This window comes from Entelurus aequoreus, linkage group LG07, assembly GCF_033978785.1.
Source record: "Entelurus aequoreus isolate RoL-2023_Sb linkage group LG07, RoL_Eaeq_v1.1, whole genome shotgun sequence".
Taxonomy (NCBI): domain Eukaryota; kingdom Metazoa; phylum Chordata; class Actinopteri; order Syngnathiformes; family Syngnathidae; genus Entelurus; species Entelurus aequoreus.
In genome coordinates, this window is record NC_084737.1 from 42,619,967 (window position 1) to 42,638,901 (window position 18,935).

General features: G+C 40.0%; 1 protein-coding gene across 1 annotated transcript in view; it reads left to right on the forward strand.

Moving 5' to 3' along the window:
* Positions 1-18,935, forward strand: part of LOC133653891 (dynein axonemal heavy chain 12-like) — a 71,831-nt gene that overhangs the window by 4,828 nt on the left and 48,068 nt on the right. Inside the window, 16 exon segments of the mRNA XM_062053708.1 lie at positions 53-187; positions 3,290-3,483; positions 3,567-3,798; positions 3,891-4,076; positions 4,152-4,352; positions 4,476-4,670; positions 4,772-4,893; positions 4,972-5,107; positions 5,183-5,329; positions 5,869-5,988; positions 6,221-6,377; positions 6,493-6,665; positions 6,748-6,900; positions 6,986-7,225; positions 7,310-7,555; positions 7,658-7,777. Of these exon segments, the coding sequence (XP_061909692.1) occupies positions 53-187; positions 3,290-3,483; positions 3,567-3,798; positions 3,891-4,076; positions 4,152-4,352; positions 4,476-4,670; positions 4,772-4,893; positions 4,972-5,107; positions 5,183-5,329; positions 5,869-5,988; positions 6,221-6,377; positions 6,493-6,665; positions 6,748-6,900; positions 6,986-7,225; positions 7,310-7,555; positions 7,658-7,777 (2,757 nt within the window).

The window sequence follows — 18,935 nt, forward strand, 5'->3', positions numbered from 1 at the left end:
GTTAATCTATTGTTATCAAGTTTGTATTCAAGATATGGATAATTGTTTTTAGGTCTTTCAGACTGCCAAGAAAAACGGCGAGAAAGAGATGCTTGCTAAAAGAGAAAGAGTAATAGTACATCTGGTGAAGCTGCAACGTAGGGTTGATGAATTCCCCCACTGCTCCGAGCTTAATATGATGCAGCAGGTGTGGTAAATAATTTGCGCTCCCAGAAGAATGTAAAAATCCATCCACCCATCCATTTTCTACCGCTTGTCCCTCTCGGGGTCGCGGGGAGTGCTGGAGCCTATCACAGCTCCACTCTGGCGGAAGGCAGGGTACACCTTGGACAAGTCGCCACCTCATTGCAGGGCCAACACAGATAGACCGACAACATTCACACTTGTATTCACACACTTGGGCCAATTTAGTGTTGCCAATCAACCTATCCCCAGGTGCATGTTTTTGGAGGTGGGAGGAAGCCTGATGTACCCGGAGGGAACCCACACAGTCACGGGGAGAACATGCAAACAAAATAGTTTTATCAATTAATCCCTTAGAAGAACAATTTTAAAATAATTAATGACCATCCATCCATTTTCTACCGCTTGTCCCTTTTGGTGTCGCGGAGGGTGCTAGTGCCTCGCCCAGCTGCACTCGGGCGCAAGGCAGAGTACACCTTGGACAAGTCGCCACCTCGTCGACTATGAACAATTAAACCAATACATTTTCCACTTGTTAAATTCAATGCTATCTGATCCTTAATGCATTTTTAACTGGTAGCCAGATTCTATTTTAGAAGAGTTTTTTCATTCTAAATTAGGTTGTTGGGGGCACCAATATCTCGCAGAAAGAAAGTCCGGCTTAGGATTTGTGATGGTTCTGTGTAGTTCACATTATCTCTGCATTTGCCCTGCAAAAGTATTCACCACCTCCATCGGTGATACAACCTTTTGACTAAAATGTTTCTTTCACATCAAAGTAATGAGACTTTGGCCTGTGAGACAACTAATTTGCTTACGGGTTATCAGATGAGATGCTATTATTTGGAAACACCAAACACCAGGACATAACCACAAATACACCATCTCCATTATAAAGCATGGTGAGGGCAACATCATGTTGTGTGGATGATTCTAATCAGTAGGCCCGAGAAGACTTGTAAAGTTGGAAGGGAACATGAACGCAGAAAAATTAAAAAAATCTTGGACAATAATCGATTGACCCTGTAAGAGAACTGTGCCTTGGGAGAAGATCTATTTTCCAGCAAGGCAATGACCCCATTCATACAGCAAAAGCAACATTAAACTGTTTTAACGTCTAAGGGCTTGATTTACTAAAGGTTAGCGTGTACTAAAACAGTGCAAACTTGATAGCACACGCAAGGCTAATGTATTAAATGTGTGCAAAGTGGATCGCTTCTGTTAAGCAGAATAAGGTGTGCAATCCATTTTGTGTCTGTCTTCATTAATAAGCAAAATGTATGCTTATTGTCAGAATGCACACAATACTGGACAGAGAAAATGCATCCATCCATCCATCCATGTACTACCGCTTGTCCCGTTCGGGGTCGCGGGGCTGCTGGTGCTTATCTCATCTGCATTCGGTGGAAGGCAAGGTATACCCTGGACAAGTCGCCACCTCATCGCATATTGAAAATGCAAATATAATAATTTAGCACACGCAGCCTGATTTACTAAACATATAAAGTGATTGCGGCACCTAAATTAGCGTATTTTATTTAGCACATCTGAAACGTAGGTGTAACCCACAGTTACACATACAATACGGCTGCAGGATCAGTGTAGCCACTGCTAAGACAGATACTGGAAAGACAACAATCCCCCGTCCTACATGTGTGTGTCAAGTTGTCAACATTATCAACATATAGCAAATACAAAATATCAGACATATTGTCTATTCAGCAGCATTCTTTTATACGTTTATACAGCATGTGTGACTATAGGGGCTGATTCAATCAAATGCAATTGATGTTTTTTGGTGTCCTTCAGTGTTTTTTAATGGTGTTTGTTTTTTCAAATAGAATATATATTATTAATATATCTGCTATATTAAATAAATACATTATTGAATTATGCATTTTTTTGCATTTTCAGCACATAAGTGCAGCCTCTCTACCACGACTGCACCTTCACAGCGCTAAAAAAGGGAAAACATTTGGATGGTTTCAATGTAGATGCGCTTCACGAGCCAGACTGCTTCTAAAATGCCCATAAAATGGTGTACATGTCTCCTAAATGTTTTAAAACAGCAACATGCCACAGATAGGAGCATGATAACATGAATGGTGCAGTTAATGATAGTGTTTCCATAGTGATGCCTTGTATAGCACACACAAAATCCTCATTTAAATAAGGCCGTCTGCGCCAATTTTCAATATACACGCAGTTTGTAGATCACACTTAACACGCCCACTAATATTACACACAATGTTATTGTTTGCACACGGTGTTCAGCGCATGATATTTGGATCTTTGTAAATCAGGCCCTACATGATTTAGGTCAGCCGAGTCAAAGCACAGATGTTAATGTTTGTGGCTAACTTGTAAAGAAAATTATTAAACCAATAAAAGGCTGAAACATCCAAGGTGGATGAATACTTTTGCAAAGGACTATCTCTGTGTTGGGCACATTGTTCGATTAGTGCACTGCTCCTCAAATATTTTCTGTTACGCCCCCCCTTAGGAAGAAGAAAATATTTTGCGCCCCCACTCTCCACAGTGACTATAAAGTATAATTTGTCTATAACATTGTTAAAACTATACCTATGCATAACATTGTAAGCTTATTAACATTAAAATAAACAACACAGCGGTTTTTCCTCGTCTCCCACCGTGGTTACAGTGAAGCCAAGAGCTACATACGCTTCATCATATTCAAATACGGGGAAAGAAGCATGTTCCCTGAGGTCACATGCGCCCACCCCGGCATCGCCCCCACACACACTTTTTGAGAAGGACTATTAGTGTAATGATAAAGCATTTTAGTTCTAGAATATGTAATGCATTGCAATTGAAAGGAAACATTTTAAATTTAGCATTTTACATGGAGCCAAGGTGTTGAAGATAGTAAAGGCGAATAATAATATAATCTCTTAGTTTTTGTCAGCACCGGAACAGTTGTGTATCGCAGTAGTTGAAGCATATTTAAATACTTTCTACAGTTGCCTTACAACAGAGTTCAAATGTGTACTAAAATATTGAATGTGTATTTCGGAATTGGTTGTTATTTGGGGTATTTTTGTACTTTTGTACTAATGTACTATTTAATGTTAATTTTCTTGGACAGTATATGGCAGACATCAAAACAGTTCAGACCCTTCTCCAAGAGGCTGAAGAATCAATTGAAGACATTCACAAAGATGAAGTATTTCATGAATGGGATCAATCATTGTACCCACAAGTTGAGCTCATTAGACAGAATATTGAGCCATACCAGAAGTTGTTTGGGTTCATACTTAAGTGGCAGCGCGTAGAGAGCAGGTTTGATATTAGTTGTATGAATTTTGGGATTTGATTAAGTCAGTTCCATGTAATTCTTCTTCTCTTATCTTCTCTACAAACAGCTGGATGGATGGTTCTTTCCTGGAACTAGATGGTGAGGGAATGGAAGTAAAGGTGGATGAGTTTTTCAGAGAGATCTTCAAGATGCTGAAGTTTTTCCAGCAGAGAAAGAGCAAGGGTGAACATGAAACAAAGAAGCCGACTCGAAGACGTCGTGGTGAAGAAGAAGTCAAAGAAGAGAGTCCTTCAGTTGTTTTGTGCTCCACTGTACTAGAGCAGGTCAAAGAGTTTAAGGTATTCAATTTTCGCTAGTCATAAAAATGGGACGTGAGTAAGATTCCAAGTTTTTATTTACTGATTCTAAACCAATGTGTTTTTGTCAATAGGCGTATATTCCCTTATTGATAGTCCTGTGTAATCCGGGCATCAGAGATCGTCACTGGTCGCAGATGTCAGACATAGTTGGATATGACTTGACTCCTGATGCGGGTACAACACTACGAAAAGTTCTCAAACAAAATCTAAGTCCTTATGTGGATGAATTTGAATCAATCAGTGCTGCTGCCAGTAAGGTAAAAACAAATGCACAAAAAATAGCAAATAAGAATTATGAATAAAGAAAGTTCCTATTTGTATGTATCTTACAGGAATTTTCCATGGAGAAGGCCATGCATAACATGGTTATATCCTGGGATGGTGTTTCTCTGCAGCATCAGCCATACAGAGACACTGGTGTGTCAATCCTGACTTCTTTGGATGAAATTCAGGCAATGTTAGATGATCAAATTGTGAAAACTCAGACAATGAGGAACTCACCGTTCATCAAGCCCCTTGAAAATCAGATCAGGGTTAGTTTCAAGTTGGCATTGTTATTATGGTTAGCTGTGCAATAATGAAAATGCAGGTTTAGCTTACAATATTATTTTGAATGGCTTTACCAAAAAGAGATAACGATTTGCTTTGTGATTTAGGTTTGGGAGGAGCGTCTTCTTCGCATCCAGGAAACCATTGATGAGTGGCTGAAAGTGCAGGCACAATGGCTCTACCTTGAGCCCATCTTCTGTTCTCAGGACATAATGCAGCAAATTCCAGAAGAAGGAAGACTTTTCCAAATTGTTGACAAAAACTGGAAGGAGGTCATGAGGCACTGTGTTAAGGACTCAAAGGTAGGTGTCAAGATTTTTTAACATAACTCTGCAGTCGGTCTCTAAATTATCATCTATTGATGGCAACAGGTTTAAAACCTACTGTCTTCTAATCCTTCCAGATTCTACAAGCAACCTCAATGCCTGGCCTACTAGAGAAACTAATAGAGTCCAACTGCCACTTGGATACCATCATGAAGGGACTAAATGACTATCTAGAGAAAAAGCGTCTCTTTTTTCCAAGGTGAACGAGACAATTCCATTTCTATATTTTGCCTATTTTGTCTCTATATAACGTTTAAAGTTGTTGTTTTGCTGCCAGGTTTTTCTTTCTGTCCAATGATGAAATGCTGGAAATTCTTTCTGAGACAAAGGACCCACTGCGTGTACAACCCCATCTGAGGAAGTGCTTTGAGGGTATTGCCAAACTAGACTTCCTACCAAATCTTGATATCCAGGTAGACATTTACATAGTGCAGTTGTGTCAATGCAGCAGTACAGTTGGTTGATAGACGGTCACTGTTTTTACCCAGGCCATGTACAGCAGTGAAGGAGAGCGGGTTGCGTTGATTCAGCTCATATCTACAGCTGAGGCCAAGGGATCAGTGGAGAAGTGGCTGGTACAAGTGGAAGAATGGATGATTCGCAGTGTCAGGGATGTAGTGGACCGCTCCAGAACGGTGAGATAACTTGTCTTTAATGAACTAAATCACAGCTGTTTCGAAAATATGTAAGGAGGTTCGTTATGTGTGTATATGTGTACACAGACCAAATTTATAAATACAATTATTTTTCATGAAGTGAATTGGACATACATGTAAGATTTCAAAAATAATAATTATGAAATAAATTGTTTATAGGGAATTATTGTAGAAGTATTAGTCAAAATAATAGCCCCTGCTAAAATGTACACAAGCCCATTGATGCCAGAGGTGTTCATATCAATGGCCATTTTATCACGTTTAATTTTCTAAAATGTGTTTAGTTTAGTAACCTGTGTTTCTTTTGACCATTCTAAAGTCCACATTTTCCACCCACATTAATCTAAATATTGATATGCCCCTCTTTTTCACAAAAGGATGGATTTGCGAGTCAAACTTTTCTTGCACACTACATATGTAAATTCTTCACCTTTTACTGCAATTCATAAACAGAAGTTGCAAAAAAAGGTCGTATATTGTTTTTATATTGAGTATAACCACATTAGTTGTTTTGACAGGCTTATGCTGAAACTTCACGGAACCAGTGGGTTAAGGAGTGGCCCGGGCAGGTGGTGATATGTACTTCACAAATGTTCTGGACCTTGGAGGTGCATGAAGCCATCAGAGCAGGGGCTGAAGTAAGATTTTAACCTTTTGTGACCTCATGAATGAAACAAATGCTAAGAAGACAAACTAAACCAAATCATGATCTTTTAGAAACACCTCAACACAGCAATATTGTACATAATCTCTCTCACCTGACTCTTACCTGAATGATTGCTTTTCAATATCTGTTTGCTTTAGTGTGACACCTCATTATATTGGAAATAACAATGAAAATGCTAAGTGTGTCATTGATGGCCTCTACAGGGTGTGAAAATCTACTATAAGGAACTCCAGAAACAGCTTACTGATATTGTAGGTTTGGTGAGAGGAAAACTGCCCAAACAAACACGGATTACTTTGGGAGCACTGGTGACTATTGATGTCCATGCCAGGGATGTAGTCATGGAGCTCATTGAAAACGGTACTTCATGGCAATGAGCAAAAAATTCACTGTAAAATTGCTTTCTTTAACAAGGAAAATATTCCTTTTTAAAGTAAAATATTGCCACTATATTATCTATGTGCATTTTTGACAGGTGTGACCAATGAAAGTGATTTTCGATGGCTTGCCCAACTTCGTTACTACTGGAACAACGACAATGTTCGAGTTCGTATTATAAACTGTGATGTTAAATATGCCTACGAGTACCTGGGGAACTCCTTTCGCCTGGTCATCACCCCACTGACCGACAGATGTTACAGAACTTTGGTAAAATAACAAAGTAACTGGATTTGCTAGAGTGTTTTTTGCTTTGATATTTCTATTAATGTTTCTGTTTATGTCTTCACAGATTGGAGCTTTTTACCTCCACTTAGGTGGTGCACCCGAAGGCCCAGCTGGAACTGGAAAGACTGAAACCACCAAGGATCTAGCCAAAGCCTTAGCTGTGCAATGTGTGGTCTTCAACTGCTCAGATGGACTGGATTATCTTGCTATGGGCAAAGTAACATTACACGGAAATATACTTTGTATCCAATTACAAGTATTGTATTGAACATATCTCTTTGTGTTGTGACGCTATCTCTCAGTTTTTTAAAGGTTTGGCTTCATCTGGAGCTTGGGCGTGCTTTGACGAGTTCAATCGTATTGAGCTTGAGGTCCTGTCGGTTGTGGCCCAGCAAGTACTGTGCATCCAGCGAGCCATTGAGTTAAAGATGGAATACTTTGACTTTGAAGGAACCATGCTTAAACTCAATCCCAACTGTTTTGTGTCCATCACAATGAACCCTGGTTATGCAGGTCGTTCTGAACTACCTGACAATCTCAAGGTCTTTACACAATTACAAAATGCACATATTTTGTTACAAATTGAGGATGTAACTTAGATGTTTTCATTATTTTGTGTTCCTTAGGTGTTGTTTCGAACAGTGACCATGATGGTCCCCAACTATGCATTGATAGCAGAGATCTCTCTCTATTCATATGGATTCCTCAATGCCAAGCCTCTGTCAGTCAAGATTGCAATGACTTACAGGCTCTGTTCAGAGCAACTCTCCTCACAGTTCCACTATGATTACGGTATGAGGGCTGTCAAAGCTGTACTTGTGGCTGCAGGAAACCTCAAACTCAAGTATCCCGATGACAATGAGGACATATTGGTATTTACAATCATCTCTTGCAATACTTTTAGTACAAACTGTTGTCCCAAATCCTTTGATATGTGTATTGATGGGGTTTTGTCTTTTGTTCCTGACATCTAGCTTTTGAGGTCTATAAAGGATGTTAACGAGCCCAAGTTTCTTTCTCATGATATTCCACTTTTCAATGGAATTACCAGTGATTTGTTTCCTGGCATTTCCCTCCCTGAGGCTGACTATGAGGTAAGCTATTGTGTTTTTTTTGGCATGAAACTCAATTTTCATGCAAATTAATATTAATAGGACATACTGAATTCATATTCTTTGGTCAGTGCCACAGATATATTTATTGTGCGGACCGTCATTTTATTTAAATCATCCTGCGATGAGGTGGCGACTTGTCCAGGGTGTACCCCGCATTTCTGCCCGAATGCAGCTGAGATAGGCTCCAGCACCCCCCGCGACCCCAAAAGGGACTAGCGGTAGTCAATGGATGGATGGATGTTCACATATTTACTAGGGCTTTCAAATGAGTATTTACAATTGAAGTTCATCAAGCATTATGAACTATGTCTGAAATATGCCCATTTTCACTGTAGTGTAAAGATAAATTACTAGACACTATTTTACACTGTATGTTTAACATACTGTGTAGAGGAGGTGTGCAGCTCTCCAATATGAGACAATTTGATATGTATCTAGATACATGAAGAAAAATATGATTCTGAAATGACGCATTTTAAAATGTAACAAATCTATTTGGTAGGATTTCATCTGGATCGATGCAATATGATGTAATGTGCTACAGTTCACTGTTTATAGTAGACTTTCATTGGCATTGTTTATCTTCAAATGAATCTGTTTACAAAAGTCCAGCATACAAGTATGTGTGTTGCTTTTGACATATCATACCAAACAATACATTGTGTTTTATAGTGTAACACAATACAATTAAAGCACTTTGGAAAGCCACTCTTACAATGAAAACATATTTATTGCATTTTCTCTATTTCCAAAAATGTACTTCATTGTTTATTTTATTATACAGGGTGATTCATAAAGAGTACGCCAACATCATCACACATTTATTCAGTTCTAAAGCATTGCAATAGACTGACTCAATGGTCATTTGATACAGGAGTTATTCGAGTTTTATTGTGTTACAATTTCACCGTTGTGGTACTGTAATCCTTTCGGCGCCGTTCAATTGTAGGAAGACCACCTGTTTATTTACCCTCTAAATGGTGACTCCTCAACAGAAGGCGTTTTGTGTGCTTAAGTTTGCATAAACAAATGCCATTGTCACGGTGCAGAGTGCTTTTAGAGCAGAATTTTGTACACTTGGTAAAAAATTTGTAAAGCATGACAGAATTACTCAAAGATATGTACAACATGTGTTCAAGCTAAGTTTTCTATTGTTTTTAATTTTTGAAATATCGAGTGATAATTTTGGCGTATCTTTTTTTAACCACCCTGCGCTGGCACGCATGTGCCAGTAAAATTTGTCCATTAGGTATCTTGTACCGAGATTATAATGTATTTTTAATATCCCAAATGCCCACATTCTCCATACACTCTCAAAAGGTGCGTGTTGAGATTAGCCGTGTTTCCATCGTACTTCAGTGCTGTTTTGCAGTCTTTGCACCATTCTTCCGAAAAATCAAAATCTCTTCCAAACTTTTGGACTTACTTTTGTCTTGTCTTAAATTTGTCTCACATTTTGTCTTTCCCTGTTCTTCTACTACTTTTTTGTTTACGTGACTGTGATAAGTCCTGTACGAAATTCATGTGAAGCGGTAAAGAGGCATTTATACATGTATAGAAAGAGAGAGAGACAGAGAAAATACAAACCCCGTTTCCATATGAGTTGGGAAATTGTGTTAGATGTAAATATAAACGGAATACAATGATTTGCAAATCCTTTTCAACCCATATTCAATTGAATGCACTACAAAGACAAGATATTTATAGTAAAGTTTGTAAGTGTTGTATGTACATACTGTACAAACATTTTAAGTACAATTTTTCTCTAAGATTATATTTCTCCTCTTATGTTGAGAAAACAATTTGTACATTTTTGGGTAGCAGAATGTTTGCTTTGTGCATAATGTTAACTTTTGCAAATGCACCAAATCATAGAAGTTCAATGATTTGGTTAACAAAAATAGCCACCATTATGCATTATTTTAACGGACCTCTTTTGCAACACGCTTAGCGATTTTACAGTGCTTTATCAAATATTGATCCATATTTCTACACAATAACTTACAGTAGATGTGTTAACACTTCAGAGCAGTAGGGAATATAGCGTGATTTTTTGTCCAGAACATATTTGCTTCATTTATTACCACAGTATTTCTTGCCACCTTTTGTTGTATATTTTTATATGAGATTTCCAGTTAATTTTATTATATATTATTACACCTATAGATTTAATTTATTTAACCTTGTCAATGTCTACTCTGTCTATTTGTAATTGAGTTTGAATTTTTTACTACTGTTACCAAATAGTATTATTCCAGGGTGTACCCTGCGTACCGCCCGAATGCAGCTGAGATAGGCTCCAGCACCACTTTGCGACCCCGAAAGGGACAAGCGGTAGAAAATGGATGGATGGAGATTCAAAGATGATGTTCTCGTTAATGTGTTAATTTCTTCTTTCATTATTTGTGTTAGTTTCTGTGTGTTCTCTCCTGAACAACATGTGGTTGTGTCATCTGCAAATAATACTAACTTTAAGTCCTTTGTAACTTTACAGATGTCGTTTACACAATATATAGAGCTTGAACAATTTTAGTCCCAGTGTTAGTCGTTTTCCGACTGTCGAGACTTTTTGGAGTTCCTAAAACCATTTTAGTGCCCGGGCCGTTTTTCGTCGTGTTCCAACATACGGGAACTAGGGACTACGGCCTTCAGATCCCAGAACCATTTTAGCTCCTACTCTGAGGCAGGGTCTAAACTGAGGCCATGTCCACACGAACACAGATACGTAATAAACCCATACTTATCTCTGCGATTAGGCCTCTTGTCCACACACAGACGCATACTTTTGTCTTTAAAAACGCAGACTTTTGCAAACGCTGGCCAAAGTGTAGAGTTCCAAAACTCTCCGCTCAGCGTATGCGTGTACACGATACAAACGGAGACTTGTGATGACGTCACGGTTGTGTGTTGTCATTTCCAAGCTCAACAACACTGCTTTGCTGGCTGTAAACACACTAGAAGAGGACACACTGTATGTTTGAACATAAACATGCTGCTCTTTTCACTCAACATTAATAAAAAAGAAACATCAAAATGGGCTTTAATTACAGTCAGCTGTTTTAGATACGACTGCTGTGGAACCTCCACCTGATGGGACAACCTTGACAAGCAAGTCTTTTTGCTCTGTGTCATAAGAAAGGTGCAACATTATCTTATGTTTTTAGTCCTAGTTTAACGACAAATCATGAAGTTAACTTACGTGTGTTGCTTCCATTTTTGTAGATGAAGTCGGGCACGACCGTGCACACGCGTAAAAAGCGACCAAGCAACTAAAAAAAAAAATGATGTAGCGTCCTCCTTGTAGTGTGTACTGATGTTAAAGACAATATACACTTCATTACACATGTACCATATCACAATATTGATGATTAAATGCTTTATGGTTGCCTTAAACATGCAAGATGGTTTCCTTGGCTCGTTAGTTTGTGCTGATATTAGAAATAATGTACACTTCACTGCACATGTAATACACCGCCATATTGCTGAACATGTTATAATTCTATGAGTGTTGGGTTTCAGCAGCAAAGGCGTGCATTAGCTCTTTAATAATGTTGCCAGGGTTCTGTGTATGTGCAGGCTGGTTTTAAAGATAATGTACATGTCATTGTACGTCTGAAATCGATCAGTATAAACATAATAAGATGGTGTAATGCCACCAAGTCAGCTATTGCTGCTTTTTTCAGGCTTCTGATTGGACAAAATGTGCATGACGGCAGGTGTATGCGTTTGTTTGTAGACATAGACAGTTTTGAAACTACACTTGTGTGGACTGAGATTGTTTTAACCCCAAATATGTGTTTTTGAAACTCTCCGTGTTTGTGTGGACATAGTCTGAGTCCCATAGGAACTAAAATACGTAGGTGTTTGGGATATTGGTTGAACTGACGAGCCATGCCCCTTCTCCTAGCCACAACACAGACCCGCCGTTTTTAAAAAGTCCCACAGAGTTGTTTAGAAGATCGCAACAGCAACAGGAAATTGGACACAGCCAGCGATAATTGGATAATTCATTAATTTATTAATTACATTTTCAATTCACTGCTCATCTGTAAAACTGGGGACAACCATTCTCCACCAGTCTGCTACTTTAGTCCGGACCCAGACGGATGGCAAGGAGTGTTGCGCAATGAGTTGCAGCAACATCTGAAAGACAACGAGAATGCGTGTGTTACACAATGCATAACGTCTAAAATATCCACACATTGTAATCTGCTCAATACTAAAAGTCAAATACCCCCTGGAATGTTTACTTATAGGATACATAAGCCTATACAATCAGCACATACGGTAATTAATAATAACAAGTGACTTACTTGTCGCCTTCTTCGTCTGCGGCGCGTAGTTATACTTTCGTCTTTCACGAAACGAAGAAATATCGCCTTTCGCTGGATTCTTCATGCCCTTACTTCCTCGGTGTGCTCTTCCATTAACGTTATTAGATGCCGAATTTTAGCACCCACTGTTATTATTCCTTGCAAGCACAGTATCCTCTGAGGTCTCCATTCTTGCTTGTGTTGTTTCTTTGTTCACTTTTTGCAGGTGGGTTGTTTTGCAGTGGTGGGTGAGGCACTAAAGTAATATGCCACGGGTCGCAGGCGGATATGCGTCACACATGTTTCTTACCAAGGTCCCCAGCATTCCCAGCCATGTGCGAACGTGAAAAGGAAAAGTCCCTATAGGGGAGGGTAGTTCCTATAACTAAACTCGAGTGTGGTAGTTCTTAAACTGCGTCCCAAGAACTAGTATATGCAAATCCGACTATTGATCCCTGGGGTACGTTGCAAGATATATTTAGAGCTGTAGACATATGTTTGCTTAGGCTCACACATTGCTTCCCATTGATTAGATAGCTTCTTACCCAGTTCAAGATGAACTCTGATGAAATACCGTTCTAATTTGTTGATTAGGATATTATGAATAATTGTGTCAAATGCTTTTATTAAATCCATTAACACTGCTGCTGCACACTTTTCCCGATCTGTTGCGTTGGTAATATCTTCAGTTTTTTTAATTAATACCACCATTGTTGGGACGTTAGCTTTGCATCTGTATTGGTTGTTCGCGAGCGTTACACATTTATTCATGAATTTGTCCAATCTGTTAAATAATTTGTCAATGGTTTCAAAAAGTGTGAAAGTAAGGAAACATATGTAGTTTGTAAACTGATGTTTGTCTCCACTCTTATAAATCGGTATAACTTTTGCTAATTTCATTTTATCTGGTAATTTAGAAAGTATGCATTCACACTGCAGGTGTGACAGCGTTTTGAGTAAAATTGGAGCTTTCCAGACTACTGATTGTGATCACAGCTACAGGATAGCTTGCTACGTTGGAAAAACTCACAATCTCACCAAGTATACATTTCTAAAAAGAATTATAGTCAAATATCCAAGCAAACTTAATACAAGTCACAATCCCTTGAATAGTAATTTTTCAGTAAGACATAAAAAGTTGTTTTTGGGCAAACATCTTCTGAGGAAAAAATACTACTTTTGAGGATCACAAATTTGTTATAAGACACAATGATACGTTTTAATTGCTAATTAACCGTTTCAAGAATTCTTACCAAGACAATTTTGACTTGTTCTATTGGCAGATTTTTTTGCTCATTACAAGTTATTTTTCCTTGTGCAATATTGTAATGCAATATATGAATGATTACAGTCTTTGTGATGCCTGGCGTTCTTATCACCCCACTCTAAGGGAATACACTTATTTTTCTCCAGTTTGCCACTCATTCTCTCGCATTGACTACTTTTTAACAAGTATCTAAATGATATCTTACATCTCAAGTACTCACAATTATCCTCATCATCATCAGTGATCCTGCACCCGTCTCACTCTCCCTCACTAACAAACCTATCTCTGCACCTACAAAACACTGGATAATTAATACATCATTACTAAAGGACCCAGACTTTCTCAAAAATTTTGAGAAAGGATGGACAGATTTTTTTAGATTTTAATGACCAACAAGAAACCACGACATGTGTTCTCTGGGAGACCGCGAAAGTTGTTATGCGAGGAAACATTATTTCCTATTCATCATACAAGAAAAAGAAAAGTTTGCTAGAACAGGAACTTGAAAATACAATCAAACTATTAGAAATAGCTTGAATAACTCACAAAACTAACAACATTTGAGCAAATTGAGAAAACCTAAATTTGACTTAACAAGTCAAGTCTTTTCTCATACCAATCACACAGCACACCTTCTTCGCTACCACTGAGACTAGGTTTAAAGGCCTACTGAAACCCACTACTACCGACCACGCAGTCTGATAGTTTATATATCAATGATGAAATCTTAACATTGCAACACATGCCAATACGGCCGGGTTAACTTATAAAGTGCAATTTTAAATTTCCCGGCCAACTTCCAGCTGAAAACGTTTCGATATGATGACGTTTGCGCGTGATGTCAACGGTTGAAGCGGAAGTATTCGGAGCCCATTGAATCCAATACAAAAAGCTCTGTTTTCATCTCAAAATTCCACAGTATTCTGGACATCTGTGTTGGTGAATCTTTTGCAATTTGTTTAATGAACAATGGAGACTGCAAAGAAGAAAGTTGTAGGTGGGATCGGTGTATTAGCGGCGGACTACAGCAACACAACCAGGAGGACTTTGAGGATAGCAGACGCGCTAGCCGAACGACCTCACCTTGACTTCCTCCGTCTCCGGGCCGCCAACCGCATCGGTGATCGGGTGAAGTCCTTCGTCATACCGTCGATCGCTGGAACGCAGGTGAGCACGGGTCGTGATGAGCAGATGAGAGCTGGCATAGGTGCAGAGCTAATGTTTTTAGCATAGCTCTGTCGAGGTTCCGTTGCTAAGTTAGCTTCAATGGCGTCGTTAGCAACAGCATTGCGAAGCTTCGCCAAGCTGGAAAGCGTTAACCGTGTAGTTACATGTCCAAAGTTTGGTAGTATTGTTGATCTTCTGTCTATCCTTCCAGTCAGGGACTTATTTGTTTTGTTTCTATATGCAGTAAAGCCCGATGCTATCACGTTAGCTCAGTAGCTAAAGTGCTTCACCGATGTATTGTCATGGAGAAAAAAATCACTGTGAATGTCCATTTCGCGTTCTCGACTCTCATTTTCAAGAGGATATAGTATCCGAGGTGCTTTAAAATACAAATTCGGATCCACAATAGAAAAAGGAGAGAGTGTGGAATCCAATGAGCCCTTGTACCTAAGTTACGGTCAGAGCGAAAAAAGATACGTTCTGCACTGCACGCTAGTCCTTCACTTTCACGTTCGTCATCCACGAATCTTTCATCCTCGCTCTAATTAATGGGGTAATCGTCGCTTTCTCGGTCCGAATCTCTCTCGCTGCTGGTGTAAACAATAGGAAAATGTGAGCAGCCCTTCCTCCGGTGTCGTCACACTACTTCCGGTAGGGGCAAGGCTTTTTTTTTATCAGAGACCAAAAGTTGCGAACTTTATCGTCGTTGTTCTATACTAAATCCTTTCAGCAAAAATATGGCAATATCGCAAAATGATCAAGTATGACACATAGAATGGATCTGCTATCCCCATTTAAATAAAAAAAATCATTTCAGTAGGCCTTTAATACTGCAGGCATGACTACTACTGCCCTCTGCAGCCCACATTGGGTAATTACAGTTCACTACACAGGTTTACCATCGCTATGGTATATTATTTTATAACCTGTTCTGATTCATTGTACGCAATTACAGAATGATAGTACGCAATTACAGAATGATTAATAGGCTGAATATTACATGTGATTAATAAGTAGGTAGAGAAAGTTAAAACATTGTCATGCAGATACAGTATATACTGTAAATGCCATTAACTTGCACTACTGTGCAGAAGTTTGGGGCAATAATTACTTAAGCACACTATATCCACTCATCACACTGCAGACGAAAGCAATAAAGGTCCTTCATAAGGCAGGACAAATACATTGTTCTCACATTCAAAACTATTGAAATGTAAAGATCTTGTGGAACTACCAACAGTACAAATTACATATAAAGCAAAAAACAATTCACTTCCTGGAAATGTGCAAACGTTTTTCACTGAAAGGGACGGGAGTTATAATCATACTTGCCAACCTTGAGACCTCCAATATCGGGAGGTGGGGGGTAGGGGGTGGGGGGATGGGGGGCTTGTTCGGGGGTGGGGGGGTTGGGGGTGGGGGGCGTGTTTGGGGGCGTGGTTATTTACAGCTAAAATTCCCCAACTCGAGTATTTCATATATATATATGTATATATATATATATATATATATATATATATATATATATATATATACAACTCGAGTATTTCATATATATATATATATATATATATATATATATATATATATATGAAATACTCGAGTTGGGGAATTCTAGCTATATATATATATATATATATATATATATATATATATATTTTATTTACATAAAAGAAATACTTGAATTTCAGTGTTCCGGTGGCTATCCATTAGATGGCAGTATTGTCCTGTTTAACTTCTCCGTTCATGATGAGTATATCATTTCGGCCACCGTGTTCAATGGAGAAGTCTGTTCTACATATTTACAGGCAACATACACCTTCCCCTTCGAACTGTCCTGGATTAACTGAAATTCTTGTTGACATTCGTTTTGGAACTTGCAAGCGTATTTCTTCATCCTTTGAGACACTTGTAATTTAGGGCTATATAAATAAACATTGATTGATTGATTGATTGATCTTGCTCGTCGACGATGTCGCCATGTCTGTAATTTCCTCGTTCTTCTGCTTCGTCTCCTTGTTGTGTGCGCAGTTGTGCACTCTACTCTCTAAAAGCCCTAGATGTTATGACGTCATTGGGCAGGCAAGCTGTTTATATTGTGGGAAAGCGGACGTGAGAACAGGCTGTCCCTACTCAGTCTCAGGTCCGCATTGAGCTGGAGGGGGCGTGGCCTCCAGCTCCGGCTGAATACCGGGAGTTTGTCGGGAGAAAATCTCTGCCGGAAGGTTGTCGGGAGAGGCGCTGAATACCGGGATTCTCCCGCTAAAAACGGGAGGGTTGGCAAGTATGGTTATAATTTAAGGCATACTTGCCAACCCTCCCGATTTTCCCAGGAGACTCCCAAATTTCAGTGCCCCTCCCGAAAATCTCCCGGGGCAACCATTCTCCCGAATTTCTCCCGATTTCCAACCGGACAACAATATTGGGGGCGTGCTTTAAAGGCACTGCCTTCAGCGTCCTCTCTCACCTGAAAAGGAGACTATTATATATGTCTCCGTTATCCATTGGTTTATCTATAACCCATAAAGTAAGCAGGCACAGAGCTATTTCGCAGCGTGTGTTTATTCCAGCCGGCACGTTAATACACTGACACACAACATCCGGATTACCATCATGCATTGCTTCAAAACTACGGCAAGTAGTAATGTCCAAAAACATAACAGAAACGAAGCAGAAGAACGAAGAAGAGACATGGCGACAACGTGTAAGAAGAAGAAGTACGCTTGCAAGTTCCAAAATTATTGGAAAAAATAATTTCAGTTCATCCAGGACATCTCGAAGGGGAAGGGGTATGCTGCCTGCAAATTTTTTAGATCAGACTTCTCCATTGAACCCCCCATCTCCCGAATTCGGAGGTCTCAAGGTTGGCAAGTATGATTTAAGGGGTAATTTCAACCTTAAATTTCAGAATGTACGCACAACACGAAGAAGCGTTTGTGTTTCAGTGTTGTGGGGTTAAACTATGGAACAGTTTGAATGCGGAATTACATCTGCTGAGTCTAGTCCCCACGTCTATTGTGGTAGCTTGGTGCTGCAAGGTATTCCGAGGTGCTGCAAGTCGGCCAGCTGCTGGGGTAGTGACCTTGTGTGTCAGCGTGTTGGTGATCTTTTAATTCTCTTTTTTATATATATTTATTTATTTTTAAAATATATTTTATTATTATTATTTAAATTTTTTCTTTTTCCCCTCCCTCAGGGGGAGGATTCGACAGGGCGGTTGCTGGTTGTTCCATCTCCTTCGTTGGGGTCCCTGCGAGTGGGGTGGGTGGTTCCCGTGGCCCCGTGCTGGGCGATCCTGCGGCGGCCAACTTGGGTGGGGTGGCATGGGGCGGGCCACGCCATGCTCTCCGGGGGCTGGAGGGTGGGCTCGTGGGGGCCCGGTTGCTGGTGGAGCGGCGGCGGTCTTCCCGTCCGGTCTTCCCGTCCGGTCTTCCCTTTCTGCCCGTGTGGGGTGTGATCTCTTGCTGTCTTGAGGGCTGGCTGTCCCCTGCTTCTCCCGTGCCTTGTCCTCTGCGAGGCGCACCTGTCTGCGGCCTGCTGCTGGCTCTTCCGGGCGGCACGGTGGGAGGCTCCTGTCGCTGGCCGGCCTGGCTGCGTGGGGCTGGTGGTCCCTTGTTCCCTGGGCGCCACACCTGCTGTTTGTGGGTTGGGCTCTCTGGGTCGCTGGGGCCGTACTCTGGCTCCCACACACACTGGGAGTCAAATATATTGTACATACAAATACACATAAACTGTATATGGGTTATACTTGTATAGCGCTTTTCTACCTTCAAGGTACTCAAAGCGCTTTGACGGTATTTCCACATTCACCCATTCACACACACATTCACACACTGATGGCGGGAGCTGCCATGCAAGGCGCTAACCAGCAGCCATCAGGAGCAAGGGTGAAGTGTCTTGCCCAAGGACACAACGGACGTGACGAGGATGGTAGAAGGTGGGGATTGAACCCCAGTAACCAGCAACCCTCCGACTCACATACACACCGTTATTCATACATATATAGGTACCTACGCTTCCACATACATACACAAATACAGTACATACCTACATCAGGCCTGGCCCTAACCAATCTGGCGCCCTAGGCAAGATTTTAGGTGGCGCCCCCCCCACATCGGCAGTGAAGTGTATATACTCACAAGAAACCGAACAGCTTTGTCTTTGACCTTTTTTTTTACTTAAAGAAAGCAAATTAACATATTATATGAGAATGTTATGTTATGATTATCTTTAACCGAATCACAGCAGTGCTCAAATTAAAAAACAACATTCCCTCTCATGTGATATTGCTTAATTAACATTAATGATGTGCACTTTAACAACTAGGCTTACAACTATACCTAATATATAAAGGGGTGGAAAAGTGACTATTACCTGCAGGGCAAACATT